This window comes from Chiloscyllium punctatum, chromosome 10 (assembly GCF_047496795.1).
Source record: "Chiloscyllium punctatum isolate Juve2018m chromosome 10, sChiPun1.3, whole genome shotgun sequence".
Taxonomy (NCBI): Eukaryota; Metazoa; Chordata; class Chondrichthyes; order Orectolobiformes; family Hemiscylliidae; genus Chiloscyllium; species Chiloscyllium punctatum.
Genome location: NC_092748.1, coordinates 63030553 through 63047144, shown reverse-complemented (window position 1 = coordinate 63047144; position 16592 = coordinate 63030553). Strand labels below are relative to the sequence as shown.

Sequence of the window (16592 nt, the reverse complement as noted above, 5' to 3'; positions counted from 1 at the left end):
TCGGAGAATCTAGGACCCTTCCTTTTAAAAGGAACTAGGGATGTTTGCAATTGTAAAGGCAGAAAGAAATAATTTCTATTGGCAGGAATTTAACACCAGAAGATACTGATTTAAACTGATTAGAAAAAGAACCAGAGAAAAGAGAGAAGAAAAATCAACTTTATGGATCAAGTGGTTAAAATCTAAAATGCAGTCTGGGGGAATGTAGTGGAAGCAGATAAAATTGTGGCTTTCAAAATGAAATTGGAGTAATAATATATAGAACGATTTTCAAGGAGGAAAATTCAAGGAATGGGATTCACACAGAGAGCCAGAACAGTATGGTGGGCCAAACTGCCACTCTAAGATTGTTTAATACCAAAAATACTTCTTTAATTTTGAACTGTACACTGTAGGCTAAATGGAAACTACTAATGAAGTGTACTGTGATATTAGCAATGAATTTTAAATATTTAATCTGTTCCTCCATAATTTAAATTATAATCAGAGCATGCCTCAAAAATCAATGCTATGAATATTGAAATATAATTTTATTTGTTAAAAAAATCAAATTCCAACCATGATGGATAATATTGTATTATTTCATTTAAAGATACAACAGTACAATTACTCACCAATCTTAAAGATAGTTGAGCCTGATCAGACTACTAGGAAGATAATGTTTCACTTGCTCTGTTGGTTTTGCAGAAACCATGTGTAGCCTCAACCTTGCTCCAGTTAAGAAAATCAGACCATAAAATTTCCCAGGATTAGGCACAAACTGACAATCAAATGAAAAGTGGGATTTTAAAAAATCACTTTGTTGTGATGTCTGTGAAATTAAATATCTTCCTTAATCAGGAAGAGCAATATGACACCTGTTGATCACTGTGGTTAGGACAATTTGAATATCAGCTCACCTACATCACAGTTCTAATACAGGTTTATAAAAGTAACTATTACTGAACTTTAATGATGGATTAATAACGAAAACATTTGTATTATTGAACTTTGTCAATTCAGTGAAAATATATTTAAATATTGGAAATAATTTCTGTTAAATAATCAAATGTTGTCACAACGGATTGAAGAATATAGCAATTTCCTTCAGATAGTTTCCAAAATTGACTGCTGAAAAAGTTCCAAGAATGTATGACAACATGAATATCTTTCCATTGTTCATTCCCTACAGAAAAGCACTGCATTGCTATTTGACAGCATCAGCACCAAGGATGAAGTTTTCCCAAAGAAATTAAACAGGAGTGCACATGGATAATTCTTTGCCATGGCCTTTCGCCCCCCCAACAGAACATCAGTTGCAACAGGAATTATATGCAAAGAGTTTAACAGTAAATTGCCTTCAATAGTAGTTGAAGCATAGAACATAGTCATTCTGTACATTATAAATTAGCTTCAATCAATTATAATAAGAAAATCATGTAAATTTTTATACTTTTGCAGAATTTTGACGTCATTCTGGTAAATCGGTGTTCAGATTGCTGCCACTTTATAAGTGCTTAATGTTGCATGAGGCGGCACAGGAAAATTTAATATTGGACAAGTGAACTCCACAGAAATTGCAAATCATGAAGGTGGTTTGAAATTAACTTTCAATTCTTTTTTAAAAAAAAGTAGTATTAAAAACATCAGTTTAGGTGAATGTAAACAAATTTAAAACTCCCGAAATGCCAGTTGAGACCTGAATCTATTTTATTCTCCAAACAGTAATGAGTGAAAACAAATGCAGATTTCAAGTGTCAATTACTTTAAAATTTCACCGAAGTGTTGTTATTTGTAGCTTTTTGCAAAAATACCATTAAGCACAATGAAAAGTTAATAGGATTTATGGGTAAGTTTGCTTTTCAAACAAATGCAAAATACAAAATTAACTATAAATGTAAACCTGGTTATAATTCTTTAACCATACTGAATTCACAAATACAAGTATTTGTACTTACAGTAGAATCAGTGATTTGACTGAAGAGTGTGAGGTTATCATATAATTCACAAACATCTCAAAAAGGTGAACATGCCACTATGAAATGTTTTGTTGTAACTGAGATGAATTTATCAAATCATCAACTTAATAGCATTCATACTGAAGTAGTAAGTACCTATAAAGTCAAAGTGTATTTCAGGTCGCAATTGATATTACAATTTCATTTTTCCTATAAACAAAATTTAACCCGAGAGGAATCTATTCAAATAATATATTGAAGTTCAGTGGCTCTACTTTAGTTCACAGAGGAAAAAAAAAATCTGTCCTCTCCCTTAATCCTCATGATAATGAATGCTAACAAATAGAACTCCACACGATATAAAGTTACTTTGAATGGAAACTAGTACTTAGATCATAAACATTGGTTCATCTCATTGAACAGAATACACTGGTATTACTAGGAAACTATCAGGCAAAATAGACATTCTATAACTGGGGTTTCTGTAGTAGAAATAATCCCTATATGAAAATAAACTCACTGCATTAGCAACATTACTTGAATGACTGTACAAATCCAAATAGATTTTGATACAATCAACATTGTCAGCAGCAAGTTTCACATATTACCAAATGATTTTCGGATGACTGACAACTCAAAGCAAACTATTGGTGTGAAAGTTTTGACAGTAACACGAAGCAATAAATTATATTGAAAATATGGAGGTGTTTTAAGAGTGGGGATAAAATTTCCATGTTTATGTCAACAATTTCCTGAAAGTTTTATCTCAAATTTGAGGGGGATCGGCAATGAAAGATGGTTAGTTTCACCAGTCATGTTAGCATGTAACAATATGATTGATACAAGAAGTTAAAGAGAAGATCTGACTCAACTAATTAGTTGTGTCAATTACTTAGCGTTTAGTGCCCAGAAGTCATCATACTCCTATCCATGCTGCTAGATATAAAAGAAAATTATTCAAAAATACATCTGCAGGTCAGGTTGCAATATTTGCATAGATTTGAAGTCAACAACAAAATGTACTGTCTGAAGCTGCAAATGTTTTGGATACCCACGAGGTCATAAGCATGTAGCTTGCAACAATGCAATCCATTGATGTTTTCAAAACCAAAGCATATCACTACAATTGATCGGTTCCTTTTATAGGCAAAGATTAAAGTCATATTTTGGAACCATAAGATGAAGTGTTCTCACCTAAACAATCTGATAATTTCTTTACTGACCTAAAAGAAGGTTAAATTCTCAAATGAAAGATTTTAATGAACAACTTGAAAAGACAATGAGAAAAAACCAACAGCATTAAAGCTTAAGTTAATGGCAATAGAATGGTATCAATTATAAGTTTATCTTTGAAGTAATTTTTAAAAAAGTTTCATTTCCAATGGTCCTCTCAGAAATGTCATTATTTCGAAGAAAGCTTGCTTGTCTGGAGCGGGGTCAGCAGTAGTCAATGCTCTTGGCAAAGCTGATTTTAGGTGAACCACCAAATTACAGCCAAAGCTGTGGTAATGCCATTCAGGATCGCCATGTTGTAGCCCATGTGGAATGAATGACCTGTTAATTTCCTGAAAACAGAAAATTGAAAGTTATATTTAAGCACTAGATGCCTTTAGGGCCTAAAATCACTATTCAAATCATGGTATCAAACATATGTACTGAATCTAACATTGAACCCTTAGAACATAGCATTATTTTTTGCATCTCAAAAACAAACTTAGCTCCTAGTTTATATGAAGTGATTTTGATTGGTTTCAAATTCTGAAATGTCAGATACCTACTTCAAAGAAATCTTATAATTCATTTACTTTAGCAGTGCCAGAGTCCAGTGCAAACACTTCTGTGGACTGAAAATTTTAAAAAAATTTATTCCAAAACAGTGTATCTGGGTTTCCTTCAAAATTTCAATACTTTTGTGGAACAGTCATTTTTGCAAACATTAAAATATTTGATGAGGAAGTTCACACAAAAACATCAAGTTCTCAGAAAATAGAAGGTTATAAAGCATGAAAGCAAAAATCAAAGCAATGTACCTGATTGAAAGTGGAGCATTTTACAAGTTGCACAATACTACAGCAGGATTTTCGTATTACTGATAGTACATTAACCCACAATTTTACTTGATGCAGAAGTTCCATTTGGGCATATGATTAGATTAGATTTTCTACAGTGTGGAAACAGGCCCTTCGGCCCAACAAGTCCACACCGATCCTCCGAAGAGCAACCTACCCAGACCCATTCCCCTACATTTACCCCTGACTAATGCACCTAACACTACAGGCAATTTAGCATAGCCAATTCACCTAACCTGCACATCTTTAGATTGTGGGAGGAAACCAGACCACCTGGAGGGGTCCCACACAGACACAGGGAGAACATCTGTGTGGAATTTGCAGTCACCAGAGGCTGGATTCAAACCTGGGACCCTGGTGCTGTGAGGCAGTAGTGCTAACCACTGAGCCACCGTACCACCCATGATGCAGGTGTCAGCCACTTCTTTAGCAATCTTGCTAATTGATAGCCTGGTCCTGGTGGGGCTTGCTTCTTCTATCTACAGAAGCTTGCTGCACCCACTCACTGGGACCTCTTTCTCCTTATGATCAGTACCACAAAACATCAATGATTTGTCCATCAGCAATGCTGATGCAAGCACTGGATTCACTGCTTGCAGTTGCAACAAAGAAATCTCCACCTCAAAGAAGTTGCTAATTTAGTCAGTTGTTGGTACCCACATTTCTTACAGAAACTCAGCACCCACAGACCAGTCAAACCGGGAACATTCCTCGTCACAAAGGACATTTTGGCACTCTACACCAGCGTACCCCACGGTGACAGCATTGCTGCAACAGCCTCTGTATTCGATACTAACAATTGCCAATCTCAGAGCACCATTCACAACTCATCTGCCTCATCCTCAATCACGTTTTCACCTTTGACAACCAATTCTTCACCCAAACACACGGAACAGCCATGGGGACCAAATTTACACCCCAATATGCCAATTTTCATGTACAAGTTCGAACAAGACTTCTTTGCTGCACAGGACCTCCAACCAGGACTACACATCAGATATACTGATGACATTTTCTTACCCTAGACCTGAAAAAACTACACAGTGATATCAACAAGTTTCAATCAACCATCAGACTTACCATGGACTACTCTTTAGTATCTGTCTCATTCTTGGACACATACACTTCTACCAAGGACTGGCAATACCTCACATTTCTACAAACCCATGGATAACCTCACGACACCACACTTCTCTAGCTTCTACCCTAAACATATTAAAACAGCTGTCCCCTATGGGCAAGCCCTACATAGAGACAGGATGCATTCAGATAAGGAAGATCATGACACACACCTGAAAGTGTGGAAGGACGCCCTCGTTACCACAGGGTACGATGCTCAACTCATCAATCGCCAGTTCCAACGTGCCACAGTGAGAAACCATAATAACCTCCTCAGGAGACAGGCATTGGATGTAACGGATAGGGTACCCTTCGTTGTCTAGTACAGGTACACAATCCTAATATCTGAAACCCACGGGGCCAGCTGGTTTTTGGGATTCAGATTTTTCTCAAATTCGGAATAAGTAACAGTTTAACGGTGAAATTTTAAAAAATCTTACCGAACAGCAGACACACCTGTGAGTACTACTAGCCCTGAGAAAGAATTGACGCCTGCTCATGCTGGGTCACGCTGCAAAATGGGTCAAGTGAATGTAGAGTTGAGTTAACTGTTTGCATGCCAAACAACCTTGTTATGCAGAAAAAAAAATCTTCATGAGAAAACTTCGGATTTTGAGATTTTGGATAAAGGATTGTGTACCTGTAACTTCCCAGCTGCAAAGAAACTACACCATGTTCTTCGCAGCCTGCAACACATTATTGATGAGGATGAGCACCTCGCCAAGACCTTCACCACGCCTCCACTTCTTGCCTTTAAACAACTACCAAACTTTAAGCAGACCATTGTTTGCAGCAAACTGCCCAGCCTTCAGGACAACATCAACCACAACACCGTACAACCCTGTTAGGGTAAGCACTGCAAGACATGTCAGAGTGTTGACATGGATACTATCATTAACGTGGGGACACCATCCACCATGTACGTGGCAGACAACGTTGGTTAAGTCACATGAGTACCTATCTCATATGCTGCAGGCAAAGTTTCCCCAAGGTATGGTACATTGGCGAAACAAAGCAGATGCTACGACAACAGATGAATGAACACCATGCAACAATTGCCAGACAGGGATGTTCCCTCCCAACCAGGGACACTTCAGCAGTAAGGGACATTTGGCCTCGGATCTTCGGGTGACCATCCTCCAAGGCTGATTTCAGGATACACAACAATGCAGAGTGGCTGAGAATAAGCTGATAGCCAAGCTCGATATCCATGAGGATGGCCTCACCAGGAACCTTGGAATCATGTCACACTACATGTGACCCCACTACACTAGACACACACACTCTCTCTCTCTCCATCTCCTTCACATGCGCGCGCGCACACACACACACGTGAATAGGGTGAATCAGCATTTGCAGAATTGTAACTGCAGATACATTCTATTTCATTCAAAAAGCACACAATCTGCAGGCAATCAATCCACGTAATGTTTGATAAATTGTTATTTTGGAAATAGAACCAGACTGACTCAACATTTGGATATTGACACACTAACCTCACACCTTTAATGCATTGTCTGAGCGGAGATGTCACTTTTTTAATATAAAACTTTGTTATCTCAGAAATGTAACTGGAAAGAAGTTCTGGGATTTACATACTAATGAAATGAAACCTGCAACCCATTCTAAAAGATGAAAGACTTAACAGCAATCCAGATTTGTTCAATATATCATATCAGTTGCATGATACTGTGATCTTTTGCCATAAATTTTGTGTTTTAATGATCCTGCTCCAGAGCTATCTGATGAAGCAGAAGCACTCTGAAAGCTCGTACTTTCAAATAAACCTTTAGGACTATAACCTGGTGTTGGGATTTTTAACTTTGTCCACCCCAATCCACCACCTACATCTCCACACATTGTATACCTGTCACTATCAGTTTCCTCTGCTGTTACCAAGCACAGCAAATGGATTATACTTTCAGCTCCTCCCTGGATGCTAGTAGATCACACAGCATATAACAAAAGTGGCATGCAAGCATTATGTACAACACTGCTTGGTTTCATATCACAAGTTACTACAGTATCTAATGGCTGAACCATACACACTGCACAGAATATATTTTCAACAACATTCTTCGCTCCATAACGACTTATGTTATATCCAGTAAAAAGCATCCTGTATTTAAACTTCTAAAACATGAACTGAATTCAGGTTGGAATCTTCAGGAACTGACTTTTCTTTAAAAAATGGACATTAGAATGCAGCAAAGGATTGCGACAGGATCACCTCACATTCTGTGAATTCATCAAATTTCATTAAACTATCGTATTTGCAAAGGAATTTCTATTCTTCACTTTCTAAGTTGTAGCCTTGGAAGACCCTCAAAATCTCAAACACCAGATGCCTCAATGACTATTTGCTTTTTGGGAGCGCAATCGCCTTCTAACATGGAGAACTCTATGATTCCAGAGACTGATCCAAAGTGTCTAACTCTTGATACGATTTCAGCTTTAAAACAACAAGATCAAGAAAATACTGCTTGTGGGTTTTATTCACTCCACCCTCTAAACTCAATAGCTGAGAAATTTTCCCCCCAACCTTAATCCTTTCCCACAACATATAACCAGTATTTCTTGAGACTTCCAAGTTCTAACCATCAGGCTTGTGACAAGAGCAGCACTTGTGTTACTTGTACACACTTGTTTTTCTTCAGCATTTTCTTGTTCTAAACTGCAATTAATTCCTCTCCCAAAAAACACATCCAGATCAACTGAAACCCACAGAACCTTAAGCCCACTTAACTTCATGATGATATAGCGTGCTCTGACCCAGCCTTAACCGGACTCTGATTAGATTAGATTAGTCTACAATGTATTTGCCCAACACATCCACACCAATCCTCTGAAGAGTAACCCACCCACACCCATTTCCCTCTGACTAATGCACCTAACACTATGTAGAATGGCCAATTCACCTGACCTACACACCTTTGGACTGTGGGAGGAAACTGGAGCACGCAGAGGAAACCCATGCAGCCACGGGGACAATGTGCAAACTCCACACAGACAGTCGTCCAAGGCTGGAATCGAACCTGGGTCCCTGGTGCTGTGAGGCAGCAGTGCTAACCACTGAGCCACCGTGATGTTAAGCATCACTTACTTACAATTTTTTTTAATCTGATGAAGCAAGTGGGTTTGACAGCCTTTCCAAATTCACTGAACATTCTAAAATGTTTTAGCTTCAACTCCAAACAATCTTCCTGAACTTTTACTGCAAGAAGTGCCGACAGCCCTTCTCACAGTTCAGCTAGCCCACATGCTGTATCCATACAAACCTTTATAGCTGTTACCAAAGTAATATGGTATCAACTTTAAAGTGCTTCATAGCATTTACACCATTTTCTGCAGGCAAAGTTTAATTGCAAAAACAAAATTATATATAAATACACGTGATCTCTGAAATAAAGGTAACAATCTACAAATACTGGAAATCTATAACAAAGATAATGCTGCAGACACTCAGTGGTCTGGTATCTATGGAGGGAAAAACAGAGTTTATGGTTCAAATCCAGTAATCCTCTTCTTCAGAGTTCTCAACAATCATCATACTGGACTTGAAATGTTAACTTGTGTGTTCTCTATGCAATTATTCAAGTGTCATAAACACATTACTGCAAGTATAGCTATATATATTGTTAAGATTTAATGAGTGCTTTTTGGTGGAGAATGTAATTTTCTTGCTACACGGTGGCACAGTTGTTAGCACTGCTGCCTCACAGCGCCAGAGACCCAGGTTCAATTCCCGACTCAGGCGACTGACTGTGTGGAGTTTGCACATTCTCCCAGTGTCTGCGTGGGTTTCCTCTGGGTGTTCCGGTTTCCTCCCACAGTCCAAAGATGTGCAGGTCAGGTGAATTGGCCATGCTAAATTGCCCGTAGTGTTAGGTAAAAGGGGTAAATGCAGGGGAATGGGTGGGTTGTGCTTTGGCGGGTCGGTGTGGACTTGTTGGGCCGAAGGGCCTGTTTCCACACTAAGTAATCTAATCAATTTGAAATTTTCCCTCAAGATTGTCAAAAGCCCATTCTTGCCAATGTGAGATTCACAACCACCTTTGCAGAAGTGAAAACATCACAGCCGAGAAGGATTTCAAAATGAAAAAAAAAAATGCAGAGCACACTGTATACTTCAGGAAACAATCTCATGAACTTTAAGAGATATACCATAATGATCAGATGCCTCAAAAACAATTTGGAGGTAGTCTTTAGATAAAAATTCCACACTTTTTAAAAGAAACTGAGATTTATTTCCAGATTTATTAAATATTAAACTGAATTCTATTCACTGGCAATGGAAAATACATTGGATTATATAGGTCAACAGTACAGAAACATAGCATTTGGCCTAAATGGGCCGTGACAGTCTTCACATTCCACTGGTCTCCTCCCAGCTTTCTCATTTAAGCATGCCACCAGAAAAGTCTATTCCCATTGCCTTCATGTGCTTATCAAGCTTCCCCTTAAAGCCTGCAATCTAGCATCTTAAAGTAAGTGGCTGTAGAGATTGTGGATGGTAGTAATCTTTCTAAATTTCCTACATCTGGAAAGGTCACAGTGGATTGGAGAACTGAAATTGTAACACGAGTACTTAAGAGCAGGAAACAAAAAGCAGAAAACTAAGCAAATTAATCTAGCATCAGTCAGTGGGACGATGCTAGAATCAGTTATTAAAAAAGGTATCAGCAGGCCTTTTACAAAATCATAACACAATCAAGCAGAGCTAACACGGTTTTTGTAAAAGGGAAATTGTGTTTGACAAGTTATTAGAGGTCTTTGATGTGGCAAGCAGGCGGAATAGTGGGGAAACCAGTACTTGTGGTACATTTGGATTTGCAAAAGTCATACAATAAGGTGCCATGTAGATTATAACACAAGACAAGATGAGAAATTCCTTCTCTGATGGTCATTAACCTTTGGAATTCTCTGCAGAAGAGAACAATGGAGACTAGGTCATTGAATATATTGAAAGTCTTGTTGAATAGTTTTCTGATCAAGGCAGTTATGGATTACAGGAAACGGGCAGGGAAACGTAGCAACAGCTATAATCAGGTCAGACATGATCTTATCAAAATAGCCAAATGCCTTACTCCCACACCTAATTCTTATAAGCCTATCCAACTGAATCACTCCTTGTGGTAACAAATTGCACTTTCTCAAAACTCTTTGGATAAAGCAGTTCATTTTGAATTCATAATTTGATTTGTGTGCAACAGTTTAATATTAAAATGATCTTCTATTATAATTCCCCTCCATCCCATAAGGGAAAATATTCTCAGTATCCATTCTATGAAAGTTAATTCTAAAGACTTCCAATCAGTTACTCCTCAATCTTCTGCTTGAGAGAAAAGAGACAAAGGCTGTTAAACTCTTTCCTGATGTAAATACCCAGGCTGTTTAAGGAACAAACTTGGAAATCTGATTACACTCTCTCCTGTGCCTGAATATCCTTTCATAATATAATTACCAGAACATTTCACAATACTCTTAATTGTAGTGTTGAGGTTTGATACAGTTTTATTACAGTATTTTATTTTCAATTCCTTCCAATTGAAACAAACTCAGCTCAATAGTGTTAAAGGAAATAACAGGCAATCCAATGCACTAAATCAAAAATTCAAAAGCAACTGAAACAAAAAATGTTTTGGTTATATGCTGTTTTCACTGCAACGCCTTTAGTCCTCATCATAGAACAATTTCATTTGGTTAACAGTATTGCCTGTTAGGAAGTCTTTTTTATTCATTTGTGGGATTTGCTAGCTGGCCAGCATGTATTACCTGTCCCAACTTGCCTTCGAGGAGTGGTTGTGAGCTGCCGGCTTGAACCGTTGTTGTCCACCTGCTATGGGTTAAGTCTTAGGGAGGGAATTCCAGGATTTGGACACAGCCACAGTGAAATAACAGCAATATATTTCCAAGTCAGAATGGCGAGTGGCTTAGAATGGTGGTGGTAGACTCATATAGCTGCTTCCCTTGGGCCTTCTAGATAAAAGTGAATGTGGGTTCGGAAAGTGAATTTCTGAGTGCATCTTGTAGATAGTACACACTGCTGCTCTGAAAGTTAGGATGTTTGGCCCTACATCACAACATATCCTCAAAAAAAAAAGGTTATGCTAAAGGATATTCTAACAAATTGGAATTACCTGATGAACAAACATTTTACTGGTTTCTTTAAAATAAATCAGAACCATAACTACATCATATATTAAAGTCTAGAAGGAAATACCAGCAGTACCTGGGTTGTGAACAGGTTCAATTGCAGAGTTAGTTTGCAAGTCATTTTGTACACAGTTCAGAACAAAATGCAGGACCATATAAAGTAGCTATTCATAAGTACAAGAAATGTTTCAATGTCAGATGTTTAAAATTACATGCCTGTAAGGGATGCATTCATAAATGAGTGTGTTCTTAATCAGATGTTCATAAATTGGGGAAGCCCGTAACTCACAGAGCTGCAATGTCAACTCTTTCCCTATGAAAATGCTGCCTGATCAGAATATTGACAGCATTTCCTATTTATAATTCATAATTCCAACATTCTGCTTCAGTTGTTGTATTCATAACTAAATACTACTCACAAGCAATTTACTTTTCTCCCACAGAATCAAGCTGCAGTTACAGAACTGGTGAAAGCTTAAGCAGGTGTGTAACTGCCTCATCTCAGCAGTGCACTTGATGCTTCCTGCTACACGGTGGACTAATTGACAAGGGTCTGTAAAATCAGACCTTCCGACTTTTCGCTTCTGTGAGAGCACATGCGCGCGCATGTGAGAAAGAGCAAGAGCAAGATTTAAGTGAATGATAAGACAACCTTTGGATATTTTAAATATTACAGCCTTGAACACTGCTAAATTCAAGCAGCTGGACAGCTACATTTGCCACAATCAAATCAATCTAACTTCAGTCATCATACCATAGTGACAGTCAAGCTGGCCCATAGTTTAGTATTAATGAAGCACAAAGATAAAATAACAGTAGAAAAAAAAATAGAATATTTATTGAGGCAAGATTTGCCAATTAGCATAATTTCATCCACTTCAGGGAAGTATTTTAATTTTGATTTCTTTCTTTGTTGGCAAATTCTGAAAAAAAATTAGATGTAGCCACACAAAGATTTCCCCACAACTACTTTGCTGACCTTCAATGCAATTACCCCACAAATTATAATGTCCAAATACTTGGAGGTGTAGAATCAATTGTTCATTGCTTAGAAACAAATGTCTTCACCATGATTAAACTGCAAAATGATAAAATACATTCCACAAGGATAATCTGTGTTATGCTACTGTTATTTTTGAAGTTTTCAAACTGTATAGAGGAAACTAAAAGTTACAAGAACAGAGTAGGCAACACTTCAGCTCTGAAGGCACAATACAGATGTTAACACTGTTTTGGATGCCAAACAGGCCCTAAATACAAAATAATCATAGGCCCCAATTTTCACAATGGCAGACAATTAATGGAGAGAGAGGGCAGACTCTCAGGCTCACCATCCAATTAAAGATGCTGGTTACAGCTCTCGAAACTGAAAGGGGAATAAGAAGCCTCAGACCCCTAAATGTAGGGTGCAGGAAAGTAGAACAATATATCCTGCAGACAGGTCATCACAGGTGGTTTGGGAGCGGCGGCAGGGGGAAGGAAGCAAAGTGAGAACAAAAAGTTATAAAAAGACATACCCAGCAGTAAACACAAAAACAAAATAACTACAGATTAACTAATTTGCTTGGTGTCGCAAATTATGGCTACACTCTCAAATAATCTACTTACTCTCCACAACGTTGTTGAATGATAAATTCCTGAACTTAAACTGGAGCTCAAGGCTTTTCTTCATGACATCAAAACAGGGCAGGTAATGTCTCATGATAATATCACTAGACTGTTATTCCAGAGAGACAGGGAGTGTTCTGGGGACCTAGGTTCTAATGCCACCCTGATAGATGATGGACTTTTGTGTCAATAAACCACCTAATGATGACCTTGCAGATTGTCAGAAAAACCCATCTGTTTCACTAATGTCCTTCAGGGAAGAAAGCTGCCATTCTCAGCTGGTTTGGCCTACATTTGACTCCAGACCCACAGTAATGCAGTAGACTCTCAACTGTCCTCTGGGCAATTAGAGACGGGCAAAAAATGCTGGCCTATCCAAAGATGTCCATATCTCAGGAATGAATTTTTTAAAAAAAACTTTAATAATTTGTGCAGTAAAAATTCACAAATGCAAATTAAACAGCATGTAGATGTAATGTATGAACTTAATAAATCATTCCAATGCATTGGCAAGCAATGTCATCAATCAATGCTTCTATTTTCATTGAAGCCTGATAAAGTGGATTTGCTCCAGGAGTATTTTTCCTCTGCAGAGACCAAATAAAATAGAAAACTTTGCATAATTGAAATCTTGTACAAAGCAGACAATGCTGAAAACACTTTTGAGAAGGTTTGTACCTCAGGTTAAGGTTCTGGATGTAAGTTTGCTCACTAAACTGGAAGGTTCATTTTCAGACATTTCATCACCATACTAGATAACATCATCATGCTTTTTATTTATGTGTTTAGGAGTCCTTGGGTTGGTGGTGATGACATCACCACCCCAAGGAAACTGCAACAAAAAAAAAAGCAGGTCACTAACACCAGCGCTTCACTGGAGACTCACCGATGTTACCTAGAATGGCGACAAAACATCTGAAAATGAACCTCCCAGTTCAGCAAGCAAACTTACATCCAGCTGAAAAGACTCTTCAACTGGACTAAGTAGAATTGCAGTTTTGAGAAAGAATGAATGTGCAATTGTCTTGGAAAATAATTCCAGCGTGTTTTTTTTAAATGGATGACCAGGTTGAGGAGTTCAACAGCCTGCTCACACTTCTAAGTTTCTTTGTTGCAATTATGGCTGCAGTTTGCAGCACTATTGTTCACAGGTAGAATGGATATAATAGGAGAATCTCAGCAGACAAATTCCTGTAGTCAAATCACATCTGGAAACTGCATGGCTATAAATGGGATTTTACTCACATTTTACACTACGTGTCAATCCTGCATGCACACACACTTTACATTTGGTGAAAATATCACCATGAATTTACCAGGGAAAGTTGTTATAATTTGGTCAAGTTCTGTTGGCTGTGGTTTGTGTGGTTCAAATTCAGGTGATCGTTTGTGTGGAGTCAATTTTGGAAGAGCTCAGCACATCAGAACTAAAGATCAGGCTGAAGCATTCACAGCAAACGTCAGCCAAATGCCGAGTGAATAATCCATCTCAGTCTCCTCCAATCCCTAGTATTACAGATACTAATCTTCAACCAATTTGAATCACTCAAAGACTATGGGCTCTGACAACATTCCAGCAATTGTACTGAAGACTTGTGCTCCAGAACTTGCAGCTCCCCTAACCAAGATGTTGCAGTACAGTTACAATATTGGCAATTTTGAAAATTTCCTAGGTCTGTCCAGTACATAAGCAGGACAATTCTAGCCTGGCCAATTACTGCCCAGTTTACTCTCAATCAGCAGTGAAGTGATGGAAGGTATCAACTGTGCTAGGAAGCAACACCTGCTCCATAATAATTTGGATTCCGCCAGGGCCACTCAGCTCCTGACCTTGTTGCAGCCCTTGTTCAAGCATGGACAAAGAGCTGAATTAAAGAGGTGAGAAGGACAGTTCTTGACATCAAAGGGGCATTCGACCAAGTGCGGCATCAAGTAGCCCCAGCAAATCTGGAATCAATGGGTTTCGGGGACAAATACTCCATTGGGTGGAGTCATACCTAGCATGTAGGGAGATGGTTATGGTTATTGGAGGTCAGTTACCTCAGCTCCAGTACAGCTCTGCAGGAGGTGCTCACATTAGTGTCCTAAACCTAAATATCTTCAGCTGCTTCAATAACCTTCCCACTGTCTTAAGTCAGAGTGGGGATGTTTGATGATTGCACAATGTTCAGCACCATTTGTGATTCCTCAGATACTAAAGCAATCAATTTCTAAATGCAACAAGACCTGGACAATATTCAGGCTTGGGCTGACTAGTGGCAATTAACATTCACACCTTATGAATACCAGACTATGCCCATCACAAGTAAGAGTCAGTCTAACCATCACCCTATAATAGTCAGTCAATGTTGTTACCATCGCAATCCCCAATCAACAACCTGGGGGTTACCATTGACCAGAATAAGGGGAAGGTGTTGGCCTAATTGTATTATCGCTGAACTCTTAATTCGGAAACCCCGTGAATGTTCTGGGGATAGAGGTTCAAGTCCCACTAGGGACTTTGACTTCAATTTAAAAAAGAAATCTGGTATTAAGAATCTAATGATGACCATAAAACCATTGCTAAATGTCAGAAAAACACATATGGGGCAATGCCCTCAACCCACAAACAAATTAAATAGAAATATAACCAGTCTCGCCACATAAACAGCGACTACAAGAGCAGGTCAGAAGCTAGGAATACTGTGGTGTAATTCCCTTTTAACTCCCCAAAGCCTGCCCATGCAGACACGGAGAGAATATGCAAACTCCACACAAACAGTTGCCAAAAGCTGGAATTGAACCTGGGACCCTGGTGCTGTGAGGCAGCAGTGCTAACCACTGAGCCACCGTGTCACAGTAGTGAACAGCTAATGGGGAACTTCAAACCAGCGTCTATAACACAGACGAAAACAACACAACAAATATTGAACTACAGAAGCAATTATTCCAACATCCACAAACAAAGCTGCACTGGAACATTATTTCAACGAGCCACCAGATACTGCAGCACAGAGGAACTATGCAGAGCAGAGGAAAATCACGTATATAGTGTATTCATAAGGAACAGGTACCCAATAAACACAGGTAAAAACAATGACTGCAGATGCTGAAAATCAAATACTGGATTAGTGGTGCTGGAAGAGCACAGCAGTTCAGGCAGCATCCAACGAGCAGCGAAATCGACGTTTTGGGCAAAAGCCCTTCATCAGAAATAAAGGCAGTGAGCCTGAAGCGTGGAGAGATAAGCTAGAGGAGGGTGGGGGTGGGGAGAGAGTAGCATAGAGTACAATGGGTGAGTGGGGGAGGAGATGAAGGTGATAGGTCAAGGAAGAGAGGGTGGAGTGGATAGGTGGAAAAGAAGATAGGCAGGTCGGACAAGTCAAGGAGACAGTGCTGAGCTGGAAGTTTGAAACTAGGGTGAGGTGAGGGAAGGGGAAATGAGGAAGCTGTTGAAGTCCCCATTGATGCCCTGGGGTTGAAGTGTTCCGAGGCGGAAGACGAGGCGTTCTTCCTCCAGGCGTCTGGTGGTGAGGGAGCGGCGGTGAAGGAGGCCCAGGACCTCCATGTCCTCGGCAGAGTGGGAGGGGGAGTTGAAATGTTGGGCCACAGGGCGGTTTGGTTGATTGGTGCGGGTCTCTCGGAGATGTTCCCTAAAGCGCTCTGCTAGGAGGCGCCCAGTCTCCCCAATGTAGAGGAGACCACATCGGGAGCAATGGATACA

The 16592-nt window shown here is 39.1% G+C and overlaps 1 protein-coding gene across 1 annotated transcript in view; it reads right to left on the bottom strand.

The window, feature by feature from the left end:
• Positions 1-513: 513 nt before the first annotated feature.
• The window catches only part of arl6ip6 (ADP-ribosylation factor-like 6 interacting protein 6), a 28928-nt gene continuing 12849 nt past the window's right edge, over positions 514-16592 (bottom strand). Inside the window, exon 4 of the mRNA XM_072579360.1 lies at positions 514-3502. Within this exon, the coding sequence (XP_072435461.1) occupies positions 3409-3502 (94 nt within the window). The 3' untranslated portion in view covers positions 514-3408. The remainder of the gene's footprint in view (positions 3503-16592) is intronic.